At 40.0% G+C, this 16,605-nt stretch overlaps 1 protein-coding gene across 1 annotated transcript in view; it reads right to left on the reverse strand.

Moving 5' to 3' along the window:
• Positions 1-517: 517 nt before the first annotated feature.
• The window catches only part of T3dh (Type III alcohol dehydrogenase), a 37,558-nt gene continuing 21,470 nt past the window's right edge, over positions 518-16,605 (reverse strand). Inside the window, exons 6-10 of the mRNA XM_045752781.2 lie at positions 16,207-16,374; positions 13,366-13,524; positions 10,579-10,730; positions 3,885-4,006; positions 518-731 (exon numbers count right to left, since the gene is read on the reverse strand). Of these exons, the coding sequence (XP_045608737.1) occupies positions 648-731; positions 3,885-4,006; positions 10,579-10,730; positions 13,366-13,524; positions 16,207-16,374 (685 nt within the window). The 3' untranslated portion in view covers positions 518-647. The remainder of the gene's footprint in view (positions 732-3,884; positions 4,007-10,578; positions 10,731-13,365; positions 13,525-16,206; positions 16,375-16,605) is intronic.

Below are 16,605 nucleotides of genomic sequence, written 5' to 3' on the forward strand. Positions count from 1 at the left end.
TGTTAAAATGTTGAATGTGACCGAAAAGGTAAGATTAATAATCTTAATCTTACCTTTTCGGTCATATTCAACACAATATTATATTATATTATATTATATTATATTATATTATATATATATATATATATATATATATATATATATATATATATATATATATATATATATATATATATATATATATATATATATATATATATCTTTCTCTCTCTCTCTCTCTCAGAAAACTCATCATCATGAGGGGTTCAAACACAGACTATATTTTATATACATAATTTATATATATTATATATACTGTATGAGCTCAGATATCCAAAGCCTGCTAATCCAAATATTTGAGTTATCCAGCCAAAATTGGTTTCAGATAATTTTCTGGTAAAGCTTCACCATATCCAAACAGAAATTCAGATAACCAGAGATTAGGTTACATAATTTTTCAAGAACTTCACATTACAAGAGCTACTGTACATTTATCACACAAGAAGGCATACTACAATAAGATAAGATAAAGTTCCTCTACTAAATTTTTTTATTTATAGCATGTGTGGAAATATAAATTATGGTGGTAGTGGTACAAAAAATTGTCAATGTGGTAATTTTTGGACTTTCCCTCACCACACATAGGCCAACCCTCTTCATACGGGCAATTAATAGATCTTCATGGAACGTTCAAATAGGTAGGCCAGGTCATCTTCACTCTGTTCACGGGGTGCCAGCTTGGTCACACGGTGCTGAAAAATTACATAGATACCTGTTAGGATTAGTATATCTTGTAAGGATTAAGTGTACCTCAGTTAAGTTCATAATGTTAAGAGCCAATGCTTACTTGTCTATAAGGAACGTAATTGTTATATTCGTGGCACCTATACCAGTTTGACGTAACTGTCGCTTTGTAAATAAAGCCATGCTGTCCAGACCTGGGTTTTCCTCCATATGAAAACTTAACAGTGGTGACAAGGATTAACAGTTTATGCAGGAAGCCCAGGTACAAGACGAGTTGAGGAGCATCAGGGCAGCAAGAGTACATCATGTGGATGGGCTATGAGAACTTAGACAACAGTGAGTTGTGTTCATCCCATGGCTATTGCTACTTCGTCCCTAATCAAAATGGAAGTAAATTTTGAGTACCATGGGCTTAAGGAGGACACAAAAAAGAAATCAGTACTCTTAGTTTCACTGGGTTCATCAGTTTATAGTACAGCAGGCATTAGTACAGTTTAATGTACAGCTGTAATGTGTGAATGCCAGTTTTCACACACAAAGACCTATGAAACCCGATTACCTTGTGTCATTATATAGTGAAACCTTTATATCATAGGAGTTTGATGGATTTCCAGAAGAGGTTGTGAAAGCAGCAGAAATCCTTACAAGAGTTACATGCAGATTTGATGGCATTGGCTAACTGGAACTTTGAAGCACAGTTTGACTGCAGATGAGGGATAAGTTGTTCATGGCAGTGGAAAATAAAATAGTTTTTCCTAACCTTGTGGCAAAAAACCACTAAATACTGTGTATCTAATCTACTCAACAACGTTAACATAATCGTACGTTACAGTAGCATTATTTTCACCAGAATAGGGGTTTGTTTTGGGGCGCCTACCTTTCTGGGTGCCTGTCTCGGTCGATGACAGACATAGAATGCTCCCAACCACAGGGGGGTTTCTATAGGCCATTGCTCCTCGTGCCTCTCTGAGGGGGCCAGGTTCTGGCTCGTGGTCCCTGGTAGGCAAAAACTCCAAGCATTTTGACTGATGCCATTAAGTTATACATATCCATTCAGCCTGGATAGCCGACGGGGCTCCCCCCAGAAAAGTCCACTTATGGATGTCAACCAACAAACTCACACTAATCATAGAAAAGACCTACTACATCTTATTTCGAAGCAAATCAACAAATGCAATTCAGCTTCAGATAATGTAATTATTAGCAATAAAAATGATGGAAAGTTCCTTGACCTATACCTAGACAAGAGGCTCAACTTTAGCACCCACACTCAACACATAACTAAAAAGATTTCTAAAACAGTTGGTATACTCTCTAATATCAGATGTTATGTACCTAACTCTGTTCTCCTCTCACTATTATGCACTTATCTATCCCTATCTTACTAATGGTATATGTGCTTGGAGTTCAACCTCTGCAAACTACCTCAAGCCAATCATCACCCAGCAGAACTCTTATCTGGACAATAACAAACAATAACAAATGAATTAAAAAGCTGTCCAACTTTTGCCTCATTTAAAAAATTAAACCAAACAGTACCTAATTTCACCTTCATCTTATCATTTATTATTTATCTTCACACTGTTTCTAGTGCTACCCATTCCTCCAATATTTGTACCTAAGCCATATTACTTTACCATTATAATCTTAGATCATCTGATATCATGGTTGTTGTATTGAGTGCATATTCTACTGCATTATTCCTTGTAATGATCCTCATATTGTGCTTCAGTGAACCAATGTATAACCCTGAGATGTTTTCTTAATATACCTAGTAGTCCTTGTTCATTATTGGGTATTGTTATCATTGTGAAATATTCTAATCTGCTTTTGTATCAAAATTTCTTGCACTGTACCTGTAAACATTTTATTTTTTCAATTTACCATAATTATTCTACTTAAAGTTATTTGTACCTGTAAAGTAATGCTGTAAAGTACCTATAAACATTTTTTTTCAATTTTACTGGTAATTATCTAAAAATTATCTGTTAGTTTAAGGACTTTCCCAAAACGCTATGCGAGCTAGAGGCTTTACAAGAATGTAAATTCAACTTAAATTCTATGTTCTCTGTTAACCCTTAATGTACCTTCTTGAACTGTATATATATATACTGTATATATAAATAAATTTATAAATAAATAAATAAAATGTATATACATTTTTTATTTCTATATACAAGAGCTTTTATATTCTTGTACAGCCACTAGCACGCATAGCATTTTGGCCATTTTGGCCACTAGCACGCATAGCATTTTGGCCATTTTGGCCACTAGCACGCATAGCATTTTGGCATTAATTAGTCCTTAATCCTAATTTTCACACACACACACACACATACGTGTATCGAATTTACTCAGTTTCTATGATCGAGCAACAGAGCTATTACAGGAAAGAGATGGTTGGGTTGACTGCATCTATCTGGACCTAAAAAAGGCTTTCGACAATTAAATCGAGTGGATACTAAGTGTTCAAAATAAGGTTGCAGTACAGTAATTTTAGTGTAAAAAAAGTTTACATAAACTGTATTGTAGTACTCAATATACAGCAGAACTACTTAGCACTGTATTGATAACAACATAATACAGTATAGTACATATTTACTATACAGCATTCACAACATCATGAGAATTCAAGACGGACATAACTCCAACAATAACGTAAATAACAACTGTAACTTTTGTAACAAATGTAAGTATTTTTTTAGTATAGTAGTAATATGTAAGTACAGTACAGTATATAATGATAATGCATTTTTATTGTTTACAAGAAAAAAAAGACACTGATAAAAACGCCTCCTGAAGGTCACCTCTTGCAACGAATCCAACATTACAATGCACCGGGGTTGGTCCCATATAGTGCGTTGAATGGACGTTATACTGTATATAAATGTGTTTGCATCAAGACCTAAATATTTAAATATTCTGCTTCCATAATGAATATGACCTATGCTTGTGGGGCCCCGTGCAAGTGCCCATTGGGCCCAATCTTGGCGAGATCTGGGGCCTCCCCTCCAGAAAAGAGGAGGTTAACATTGAGCATACTAGTCAACATACAGTTAAGTCCCCAGTTCATACTGATACTCCTCTCAACTATGACATGAGAGAGAAAGGTGAAGTACAAAAGATCCAAGAATGTGTTACTCTTAGTAGAGGATACCAACCTGTGGAAGTGTTCCTTTGACCAATGCAGGGATGTCCTCTTCTGTGAAACCCAAAGCCTCTAAGCCATTATCCACCTTCATTTCGCTCATGTAACTGCGCAGGACATCAGCCAAGGCCAAGCCTGCAAGATTATTATGGATGGCAACACTCGATTTTTAATATTAAAATATCTAAGAATATATACTGTTGTAGGGTCACTAAGCTTGTAAGCCATACCCTAGAGTATGAACTCACGAAACCCATCCTTACTTTCTTATTAATTTATTTATTTATATATATATACACAAGAAGGTACATTGGATTTATGAAAATACATAGTATGATGTGTTTACATTCTTGTAAAGCCACTAGTACGCACAGCGTTTCGGGGCAGTATTTACAGTATAGGTACGTTACTTTAAACTAGCTAAGTAGAACCAATGGGCATTTATACACAATTCCAACACCAGAATGACCACGTGGAGCCGGTAACATACAGTATTTCTGCATTGGCGGGACTCAAAAAACAATCAAAGTGTGTGTATTACATTTATTTAAACACAGAAAAAGGGATAATTCACACAAGGAAAAAATCTCTCTCGCCAGATTAATGAACATGATTAATGAATGTGTCCTCACTTGAATGAACTATATGGGGCGAGGCCGATTCGTTCCAGTGCGGAATTCGTTCCATCCGTCCGGCCCCCCCAAAAAACCCTCCGACCCCCCCCCCTCCAATTTCTTTTTTTTTTTAAAGCTTAATTTATGCAATCTTTCTAAATCTAAAATCTAGTTTCTAAACCTAGCAATAAATTGTTACTGTGTTTTACTGTACTGTTGCACTGTTATACTGTTACTGTTTTTACTTTACTGTTACTGAGGGAGCCGGTCGGCCGAGCGGACAGCACACTGGACTTGTGATCCTGTGGTCCTGGGTTCGATCCCAGGCGCCGGCGAGAAACAATGGGCAGAGTTTCTTTCACCCTATGCCCCTGTTACCTAGCAGTAAAATAGGTACCTTGGTGTTAGTCAGCTGTCACGGGCTGCTTCCTGGGGGTGGAGGCCTGGTCGAGGACTGGGCCGCGGGGACACTAAAAAGCCCCGCAATCATCTCAAGATAACCTACTGTACAGTACTTACCTTAACAGTTGAGTTGTGCAGTGCACACTTTTAGCCTCAATACCCTGAGAGTGCCAGATATGATATGAATATAAATTCATTAAGGAACAGTAACTTTTCTAACAAATGTACATTATACACTACAGTCTGTACATAAAGTACAGACCACTAGAATCACACTACAGTACTGAAGTAAATGTATACTGTACTGTATCACTTAAACTACACTTTTTACACTTTGTACATTTATGTCATTAGAACTGTGTTGTACAGCTCAACTGGCACTCCCAGGTGTAATTACCTAAGTGTAATTACCTAAGTGTAGTTACAGGATGAGAGCTACGCTCGTGGTGTCCCGTCTTCCCAGCACTCTTTGTCATATAACGCTTTGAAACTACTGACGGTCTTGGCCTCCACCACCTTCTCACTTAACTTGTTCCAACCGTCTACCACTCTATTTGCGAAGGTGAATTTTCTTATATTTCTTCGGCATCTGTGTTTAGCTAGTTTAAATCTATGACCTCTTGTTCTTGAAGTTCCAGGTCTCAGGAAGTCTTCCCTGTCGATTTTGTCAATTCCTGTTACTATTTTGTATGTAGTGATCATATCACCTCTTTTTCTTCTGTCTTCTAGTTTTGGCATATTTAATGCTTCTAACCTCTCCTCGTAGCTCTTGCCCTTCAGTTCTGGGAGCCACTTAGTAGCATGTCTTTGCACCTTTTCCAGTTTGTTGATGTGCTTCTTAAGATATGGGCACCACACAACAGCTGCATATTCTAGCTTTGGCCTAACAAAAGTCATGAACAATTTCTTTAGTATATCGCCATCCATGTATTTAAATGCAATTCTGAAGTTAGAAAGCATAGCATAGGCTCCTTGCACAATATTCTTTATGTGGTCCTCAGGTGATAGTTTTCTATCTAGAACCACTCCTAGATCTCTTTCTTTATCAGAATTCTTTAAAGATTTCTCACATAATATATAGGTTGTGTGGGGTCTATGTTCTCCTATTCCACATTCCATAACATGACATTTATTAACATTAAATTCCATTTGCCAAGTGGTGCTCCATATACTTATTTTGTCCAGGTCTTTTTGAAGGGCATGACAGTCATCTAAATTTCTTATCCTTCCTATTATCTTAGCATCATCAGCAAACATGTTCATATAATTCTGTATACCAACTGGTAGATCATTTATGTACACAATAAACATCACTGGTGCAAGAACTGAACCCTGTGGTACTCCACTTGTGACATTTCTCCATTCTGATACATTGCCTCTGATTACTGCCCTCATTTTTCTATCAGTCAGAAAATTTTTCATCCATGATAGAAGCTTACCTGTCACCCCTCCAATATTTTCCAGTTTCCAGAACAACCTCTTATGTGGAACTCTGTCGAAAGCCTTTTTTAGGTCCAGATAGATGCAGTCAACCCAACCATCTCTTTCCTGTAATATCTCTGTGGCTCGATCATAGAAACTGAGTAAATTCGATACACAGGATCTTCCAGATCGAAAACCATACTGTCTGTCTGATATTATATCATTTCTCTCTAGGTGTTCTACCCATTTAGTTTTGATTAGTTTTTCCAATACTTTCACTATTACACTTGTCAATGATACAGGTCTATAATTGAGGGGGTCTTCCCTGCTGCCACTTTTGTAGATTGGAACTATGTTAGCCTGTTTCCACCCGTCTGCTACGATTCCTGTACACAGGGATGCCTGAAAGATCAGGTGAAGTGGAATGCTGAGCTCAGATGCACATTCTCTCAGAACCCATGGTGAAACGCCATCTGGGCCAGCTGCTTTGTTCTTACCGAGCTCCTTGAGCATTTTTTCCACTTCGTCTCTAGACACCTCTATGTGTTCTATGTTGTTCTCTGGAATTCTTATTGTATCTGGTTCCCTAAAGATTTCATTTTGTACAAACACACTTTGGAACTTTTCGTTTAGTGTTTCACACATTTCCTTTTCATCTTCCGTGAATCTATTTCCCATTTTCAACCTCTGAATATTATCCTTTACCTGCAATTTGTTGTTTATGAATTTATAGAATAGACCTGGTTCTGTTTTACATTTGTCCGCAATCCCTTTTTCAAAATTTCTTTCTGCCTCTCTCCTCACTGCCGTGTAGTTGTTTCTCGCATCTTTGTATCGCTGGTATGTTTGGGGGTTCGGCCTCTTCCTGTATTGATTCCATTTTTGTGTCTTTCGGTCTCTAGCCCTCTCGCAATTTCTATTGAACCAATCCTGTTTCCTAGTTCTGCATCTCTGTTTTGGTATAAATTTTTTTGTGCCTTTATCATATATTTCACAAAACTTGCCATACATCTCATTCACTTCCTTGCCTAGCATCAAGTCTGTCCAATTATACTCACTAAAAAAATTTCTAAGGTCACCATAATGTCCTCTCCTGAAGTCTGGTTTTTCAACTGCTTCAACCTCCTTATTTTCTTCCAGCTTATAACGCATTGCATACTTTATTCCCAAAAAGACATGGTCACTTTTACCCAAGGGAGGAAGGTACTGAATGTCAAATATCTCTTCCTCCTTCCTGGTAAATATCAAATCTAGCATGGAGGGAACGTCCCCTTCCCTCATCCTCGTAGCTTGTTTAACATGTTGATACAAGAATGTTTCCAGGATGAGGTCTACAAATTTACAGTTATTGGTAAATAACTAAGGTAAATAACAAAGGTAAGTTATTGCCAGTGCTGGGTGCTGGTCCAGTTGCCTGGGCATCCTCAGGTAAGTCCTTGCTAGTTCTAGGTGCTGGTCCAGTTGCCTGGGCATCCTCAGGCGAATCCTTGCTAGTTCTAGGTGCTGGTCCAGTTGCCTGGGCATCCTCAGGTAAGTCCTTGCTAGTGCTGGGTGCTGGTCCAGTTGCCTGGGCATCCTCAGGCGAATCCTTGCTAGTTCTAGGTGCTGGTCCAGTTGCCTGGGCATCCTCAGGCGAATCCTTGCTAGTTCTAGGTGCTGGTCCAGTTGCCTGGGCATCCTCAGGTAAGTCCTTGCTAGTGCTGGGTGCTGGTCCAGTTGCCTGGGCATCCTCAGGTGAGTCCTTGCTAGTGCTGGGTGCTGGTCCTGTAGGCCTACTGTTAAGCTGTACCAAAAACTTTTGAATCTTAGTTTGTTTCTTCATTATGAGCTTCTTCATTATAATATCTTTCAATCCCCTTAGATGTAGATAATAATCTGCCACGTCTTCATCATCAGCTACAGCAACTATATCAAGCAGCTGATTAAGGTTTTGTAATGATGCAGCATATGGAATAGGTAACATGCTACAGGTATCTTCCTCCTCTTCTGCATCCTCATCAGCATTACCAGTAACACATTGGATAATCTCATCATCAGTTAATTCACCATAACCTGGATCATCAGCATCATTATCTAACCACTCAGTCACATCAGAAAGTTGTAAATCTTCCTCGCCAGCATCTCTTAATGACTCAAAAATCGCATTATCAAAGCCCTGAAAATCATAGTCATCTTCGTCTTTATTCTCACCAGGTACCGGACTCAGAATTTTATTCCATGCGTTCTTTAATGTGGTGACCTTCAACTCGTTCCATTGTTTGGCCCAGTTGTAAATAGCGTCTTTAATTGAATATTTCTTGAAGTTTTCTAGTGTTCTACTAGCTCTTGTATCCTTATTAAGCCTCTCGTCTTCCTCAGAGAGCAGAACTTCCATTATATCTACATTCATAGCTCTCTTATAAAGCCGTTTGAGAGCATAGATAACCCCCTGATCCATGGGCTGTATTAGAGATGTAGTATTTGGTGGTAAAGCCATACATGTTATTTTACCATCAGACGATGTTAATTTAGCAATGGGGTGAGCTGGGGCATTATCAACCAACAGCATTGCCTTTACATCAGCAGGACGAATGCCACACTCATTGATCTGATGCTTTCTTTCTTCTTTACAAAAGTGATTCTGGAACCAGTCTTCAAAAATAATCTGTGTGAACCAGGCATTTTTGGTGTTGTAGTAAACGACAGGTAATCTGTTCATGCAGTTTTTCAATGCTCTGGGGTTGGCAGATTTCCCAACAATTGCGCACTTTGTTCGGTGACTGCCATCTGCATTACCGCACAATAATGCTGAAATTCTTTCCTTGCTGACCTTGCGACCAGGAATACTCTCCTCAAGCCTAGAGGGCAAAGTGTTTCTTTGAAGGCATTTCCAGTTAAAGCCTGTTTCATCTGCATTGTACACTTGAAACCAGCTTAGATTATTAGATACCATGTGCTGAGAAAATTTATATTTAAATGTATTAACACTTCCTACATCTGCACTTAAGGCTTCGCCACAAATTTTCTTGTTAATGATGCCATGCCTCTCTTTAAATCGACATACCCATTAAGTGCTAGCCTTGAAATTGTCTATGTTTAACTTTTCAGCAAGTCTTTCAGCTGCATTTCTAATAGAATCAACTGAAACAGCAATTCTTTTCGCACTATGCTGTGTAAACCATTTGAATACAGACGAGTCCAAATCCGTATATTTAGCAGGCTTCAATGTTTTCCTGTTGCCTATTGCATGAGTTTGACTCTGTTATTACACTATATGCACACATTATATATAAGTATCTACATTTTTGTTCACCATAACGAACCACTAAGTTGGTATGCTAAGTCAAACAGCAGTAAGAAGTGGCCACCACACCAACCAACCAGCCAGTGGCTGCCACTCCCTCCCTCATCTTACCTCACTTGTCAACATTCTCCTCCCACCACATTGTTTTTGCTTTTATTCACTATATACAGACGTTATATATAAGTATCTGCATATTTTGTTCACCATAGCGAACCACTAAGCTGGTATAGTAAGTGCAAAGAGCAACAGGTGGTCACACAGATTCGGCAGACTACTCTACAGCCCCCCCACCCTCAACATTACTCCTCCCACAGCACAGTGCAAATTATCACAACAATCCTGCTATTATCAGAATCCTGGGCCTTTTTATCACAGTCAGGGGTCTTCTATAATACTATCATCACTAAATAATACCAGTTACATATATTTTTGGCATTTTAGGTGATGCTGTGGTCACAAGTAGAACAGCAATGCTGTGAGATCATGCTGCATGCGCCAGCCTTGGTGGCTCACTCAGTACCAAGGCCCTCAAACCCGGGAATGTTGCCCACAATTTTTTTTTTTTTTAATGCTTACAAGAGCCCTGAGGAAGGTGATGTGAACCCCGTGTATCCGCGGGCCATTTAAATCTTGTGTAGTACTCCAAAACTGCACATGCAGTGATGCTCACTTTTGCGTCAGTTACTCAAAACTTCATATGCAGTTATGCGCAGTTTAATGGTTAAGGAGCTTTGCACACTGCAGTGGTTAACAGTCCAAAAAGCTAAAATGGGACCTGAGCAGTTCTGGAAGTGGACAATAATCAACCAAGGGTGCCAAAGCAGTTACAGAGGGAAGGCCTAAATAACTTGTGAAAAGAGCATGAGCAATACGAAAAGAAATTGGACAATCAGCTCTGTGAGCACAACTGCACAATACTATTACTCTTTATACTCATGAACAACTCATTATACATGTGCACAATATTACTTATAAAGAGACATCACCTGCATCCTCTCTCTTAATTCCGGTGATATCTTTCCCCAGGAGCTGTACAGCCTCCAAGTGACGCTCGGGACACATCGGAGCAGTGAAGGCGAATACCGCAGGAGAGGTCATAACCACAGATAACCCATGGGGAATGATGGCATGATCACACCTAAAAGGAAGCATGGTTACAACTAAAACATGCACACATTTTGGCTGGTAACGAAGAACATAAAATACTGAAAATGAAGTAGAAAATCTTTCAGAAGAGAACAGCCTTTAACACTATAGTAGATGATGTTTTGCACTTTATGGTGAAATGCCATCTGCTCTTAAGAGTCTATTATGTTCTTGGCATTCCCTTATGCGCAAGAATATGCCTATAATAAATACATGTACACCTAAAATTAAATGTGACTACATTTAAAATACATGTCGCTACGTCTAAATCGATGTGGCCACACCAAAAATAAATGTAGTTACACCTAAAATATTCATGGCTACACTTAAAATAAATGTGCCCACATCTAAAAACAAATGAATTTACACCTAAAACAAATGTACAGTAGTTACACATAAATTTATATGATTACCTATTTATTTATTTATTAATATACAAGAAGGTACATTGGGTTTATGAGAGTATAGAGACTTGAAGTTTTACATTCTTGTAAAGTCACTACCATGTATAACGTCTTGGGTAGACCCTTAATCTAATATATGATTTTAAGAAGATAATTTCTAGCAAAATTAAAAAATGTTTACAGGTACATTGTAAGAAAGTATAAAAATAGATTGCATAAGAAATTTGACAAAAAAAAAAAAACGTTGAATGTAATGAGCGCCATTTTCTGGGCGAGACCCGGAGGCTCCCCGGAGCTATACCGTGCTGATGTGTACATATTAAACCGTGGTATCAATCAACCGAAGGAGTTCTAGGTGCAGGACCACTTGTGGACCACTTGTGTGGTCCAGTTCTGCTGTATGTTGAGTACTGTACTACAATACAGTTTATGAAAACTATTGTACACTAAAATTACTGCAACTTTAATTTAAACACTATGTACACACTTAAATTTAATACTTGTTCTAATTGTTCACTTCACACACGATGTTTTTAGATGTTTGCATCAGCTTTGCTGGTGCTCGCTGCTGCTGTGTTGGCTTCATCTGCTTCTGCGCTGGTGCTGGGTACGGCTAGCTAGCTATACATACATACATATTATATATATATATATATATATATATATATATATATATATATATATATATATATATATATATATATATATATATATATATATATATATATATATATATATATATACATTTATACATGTACACATACATACATACATACATAAATGCGAAATTCACAAATGCGAACAAGCGAACAAACTGGGTGCCGGTGGGGGAATGGAAATAGCCTCGGCTACCATCCTCTTTTGTCCGGTCGTGTTGGTTGAGTGGTTAAGGGATCCTGTACATCAGTTGCATTGCTTCTGGCAGTATGGGTTCGAGTCACTTCTGGGGTGTGAGTTTTCAGTGGCATATATGCCTGGAGACCGTTCAGGCTTGTTCGCGTTTGTGTTCCTCACGTGTGCCCCAAAGAATGAGGTGATTTGATAAAATACCATGCCCAAGATTACCAACCGAGTGCCGGAGGGGGGATGGAAATAGCCTCGGCTACCATCCTCTTTTGTTCGGTCGTGTTGGTCGAGTGGTTAAGGGATCCTGTACATCAGTTGCATTGCTTCTGGCAGTATGGGTTCGAGTCACTTCTGGGGTGTGAGTTTTCAGTGCTATGGAGCTACGGAGAGCAGTGCTATGCTCAGAAGACCTTGTGGATCCTCACTGAACACTGATATTTTCTTCTCCTACCATCTCTATTCTTTTGGTATGTGTGTATACTGTAAATGTATCATACACATATACATATACAGTGTGTGGAGCTATGTAAGGACAGGTATACAGTGTGTGGAGCTGTGTAGGGACAGGTATACAGTGTGTGGAGCTGTGTAAGGACAGGTATGCAGTGTGTGGAGCTGTGTAGGGACAGGTATACAGTGTGTGGAGCTGTGTAAGGACAGACATGCAGTGTGTGGAGCTGTGTAAGGGCAGGCATGCAGTGTGTGGAGCTGTGTAAGGGCAGGTATGCAGTGTGTGGAGCTGTGTAAGGACAGGTATGCAGTGTGTGGAGCTGTGTAAGGGCAGGTATGCAGTGTGTGGAGCTGTGTAAGGGCAGGTATGCAGTGTGTGGAGCTGTGTAAGGGCAGGTATGCAGTGTGTGGAGCTGTGTAAGGACAGGTATGCAGTGTGTGGAGCTGTGTAAGGGCAGGTATGCAGTGTGTGGAGCTGTGTAAGGGCAGGTATGCAGTGTGTGGAGCTGTGTAAGGGCAGGTATGCAGTGTGTGGAGCTGTGTAAGGGCAGGTATGCAGTGTGTGGAGCTGTGTAAGGGCAGGTATGCAGTGTGTGGAGCTGTGTAAGGACAGGTATGCAGTGTGTGGAGCTGTGTAAGGACAGGTATGCAGTGTGTGGAGCTGTGTAAGGGCAGGTATGCAGTGTGTGGAGCTGTGTAAGGGCAGGTATGCAGTGTGTGGAGCTGTGTAAGGGCAGGTATGCAGTGTGTGGAGCTGTGTAAGGACAGGTATAGTGTGTGGACCTATGTATGGACTGGTATAGTGTGCACAGAGCTGTGTAAGGATAGGTAGGGTATGCACTGGACAATGATGAATTATCTATAAAATTACTTAGTTTATGGAACACATTGGGGAATAATGAAAAAACAATGCAGTCATGTACATACTTATAACCTTCTGGGTGAAAATTTTTAACATTTCCAGATATAGGATAGGACATTCCATGGCAGAGATGGACCCCAGCATTGCCAAAGCCTACTCCAGCACATGTGCTGGCCAGGTGCATCTTGGAGCGTGCCTCTACGTCATCCTGGTGGTACACTGACCTGAAACATATTCAGTAATTCAAGTACTGCATCATGGACACAAACACATTGCCTAGAAACAGCAAATTGTTGTTCTATAGCATTAGTAATATCATGGGAAGCTCTGATTAATCACCATTCACATTAATATGCACTCAGCTCTGAAACAAGTGTCATCTGTTCTGTGGCACTGTAGGCACCGCTGTACTGTACTGTTAAGAATCTGCCTAAAGACACTTTTTTTTACCCTACATTTTAACACTTATCTATTTAGTTACACATCACATTGTCATTTAGGTCAAATGCCTGCTTTATCTGGATGCATTTTTTCAACAAAACTTTGCAATTCTTCCCATACTTCACATATTTTCCTTAATGAGGAAAGGACATTCTCTACTTCTTGTGCCCACAACTATTTTCTTAGGTTGAATCTTACTGTTAGGATTAAGTACTACAGATGTTAAGTGTAGAATGTTTTGAGCAGATGCTCTTTTGTTTATAATCTTGTAAATAGTAAGTTATGTACCATATACCTGGATATTGTGGTGGTTGTTGACAATAAACCATGTGGACGAAGATTATTTCTCTTTTGCCCGAAACCTAACAGTGGCGACGAGGATTATTAAACACCTAAGGCAAGAGGAGCAATGGCCTATAACTACATGGCTTCTCTGTGTAGTAATAAGCCATTGCTTCTAACTACATGGCTTCCCTATGTAATTGGAAGCAGTCTATGTCTGCCATCTACCAGGTCAGTTCCATTCAAAAAGGTAGGAATCCCAAAACAAACTACAGCTGGTTAAAAACTGCAAACCGAAAGCTGAATGAACAGGTACAAGTCCCCAATCAGAAAACAAGTAAACAAGCATGATGTCATCACAGCTGTCAAGAGCAGCTCTCCCCTCCCTGGAAGGGGGAAGGGGGAGCCCCAGACCTTCTGCACCAACTACCCAACCCCAGTTCAGAGGCTAACTGAAGGGAGGGAGGGATGCCTAGGAGCCTCCGGGTCTCACCCAGAAAATGGCGTATCATTACATTCAACACTGGTTTTCTGTAGAGCCCCCATTCGTCTTCCCAAAGCTACCTAATCAAAGAAAGGAAAAGAAGGACTTACCCGGGATAACTAGCTGCAACCCAAGTCTACACATGCCCGAGAAAGGCCCGAAAAATTAACAAGGGACCGTGCGGCCAGGACCATCTTTGACTTATCTTGAGGTTGCCTCGAGATGATTTCGGGGCTTTAGTGTCCCCGCGGCCCGGTCCTCGACCAGGCCTCCACCCCCAGGAAGCAGCCCGTGACAGCTGACTAACACCCAGGTACCTATTTTACTGCTAGGTAACAGGGGCATAGGGTGAAAGAAACTCTGCCCATTGTTTCTCGTCGGCGCCTGGGATCGAACCCAGGACCACAGGATCACAAGTCCAGCGTGCTGTCCGCTCGGCCGACTGGCTCCACGTGAGTGCGTTATTTGCAAGCACACATAATGAAGAAACAGGAAGCGAAAATTTATCTTTACCTGGTGCACTGACAGCGAAGTTGCGCTGTGTACCATGGGCTACTTCGTTGATTATTACTCACTTCCGAAGTACTAAGTGTGTAATACAGTGTGTTACTGTGTAAATAGTGTGTGAAACTGTACATATTGTAATTTTAGTGAATTTTTAACAGGTAATATTGCGACAATAAACATTTATTGTGGACACATTACTGACACATGTATCACAGTTCCATGGAACATTATGAACATTCTACTGTATACATGTTGTAAAGGACACAAATATGCATCATATACGATAAAAAAAAACAAATAAAACCGCATTGGAAATACATAAAACAAATACAGTAATTGAAAATATATTTGTGGCAACACCCGGTGCTTGAATGGCCCGCGCGACCATGTCTGGGCAAGTCATGCACGAGCGACCAGGCCCTGATGACGTCACAGCGCACCTTGTCCACGTCCCCACAGCCAAAGTAAGTGGAATTTGGTATTTATTTTGCATAGACATATTCAGGGAAGGGAATTTGTCATTTTACGAAGAAAAAGAATTTTTTGGGAACACTTTATTTCATGCGCACCGGGGGAATTTCACAATAAACTCGGCGCAGCACGGTGGTTAAGAAATACAAAGCAACAGCCCCCCAGTAGAGCTAATGTTTCAGGAAATTCCAGCTCCACTTTGCCAAATGCAAAAAGCCATGATGGGCCCACTAGAGACTACAGGTGCTAGGCTGATGACACCAGGCAGTAGAGTGAAGGGGTAAGCTGGCTAAGATCAGAAGTGATGTGAGCCACCATTTGTTCACTGCTAGACTTAACAGTCAAGATAGGTACTTACCCTGCTGCACTGATTGTTTGCCTTGTTTATCTACAGGAACTAGTTTCCTTCAAGCAGCTGTTTGTTTTGTCACATCTATACTTTCTGGTGGGTTTTCCCCAGTGTGGCAGTTGATCTTCAATTCCTTGCTCTCCTCGTCACATAAAGTGAGCCAGAATCTGGTTAAGGCTTCCAGTAGGTAACTGATGTGTCTTAGGAGCCCAGTTTGTTGAGCTGAGGCTTGGTAGTACCAGACATGAACTCGAGGAACTGTTAAGAGGTCCCTCCCAGGAAATATTTTAAAATTTAATATTGCTATTCTATACTCTACCACAAGTGAGTGCAAATCCCATTACAAAGAAACACACATGTTCAAGTCCTCACCTCTTAAAATATTTAGCTAGGATACCTAGAGCATGGACAGCCCATACGTCAGATATGGGGTTAGAACCTTGGTATGCTGGGCGCAGAATGGGGTTCTCTGGGCATGGTGACCTTTCATGATAAGGAATAGCAGTGTATGACTCCAGGGCATGGCACAACACATCAAATCTATTAAAGCAAAACAAATTTATAGTTTACATAACAATGATTACAGTAATAATATAATTAATAATAACACTGCAACAACAATTTTTCCCACTTTCATGAGGGTGGAAGGCACAAAGCTGGGAAGATAGGGAAGCAATAAAAGAAAAGAATGCTGTAAGGAAGGGACCTTTGTAGGAAGTCACTCAATGTAAGGGCACGAGCTTCCTTCTACTCGTCCTTACTTAACCACTG

This window comes from Procambarus clarkii, chromosome 48, assembly GCF_040958095.1.
Source record: "Procambarus clarkii isolate CNS0578487 chromosome 48, FALCON_Pclarkii_2.0, whole genome shotgun sequence".
Taxonomy (NCBI): domain Eukaryota; kingdom Metazoa; phylum Arthropoda; class Malacostraca; order Decapoda; family Cambaridae; genus Procambarus; species Procambarus clarkii.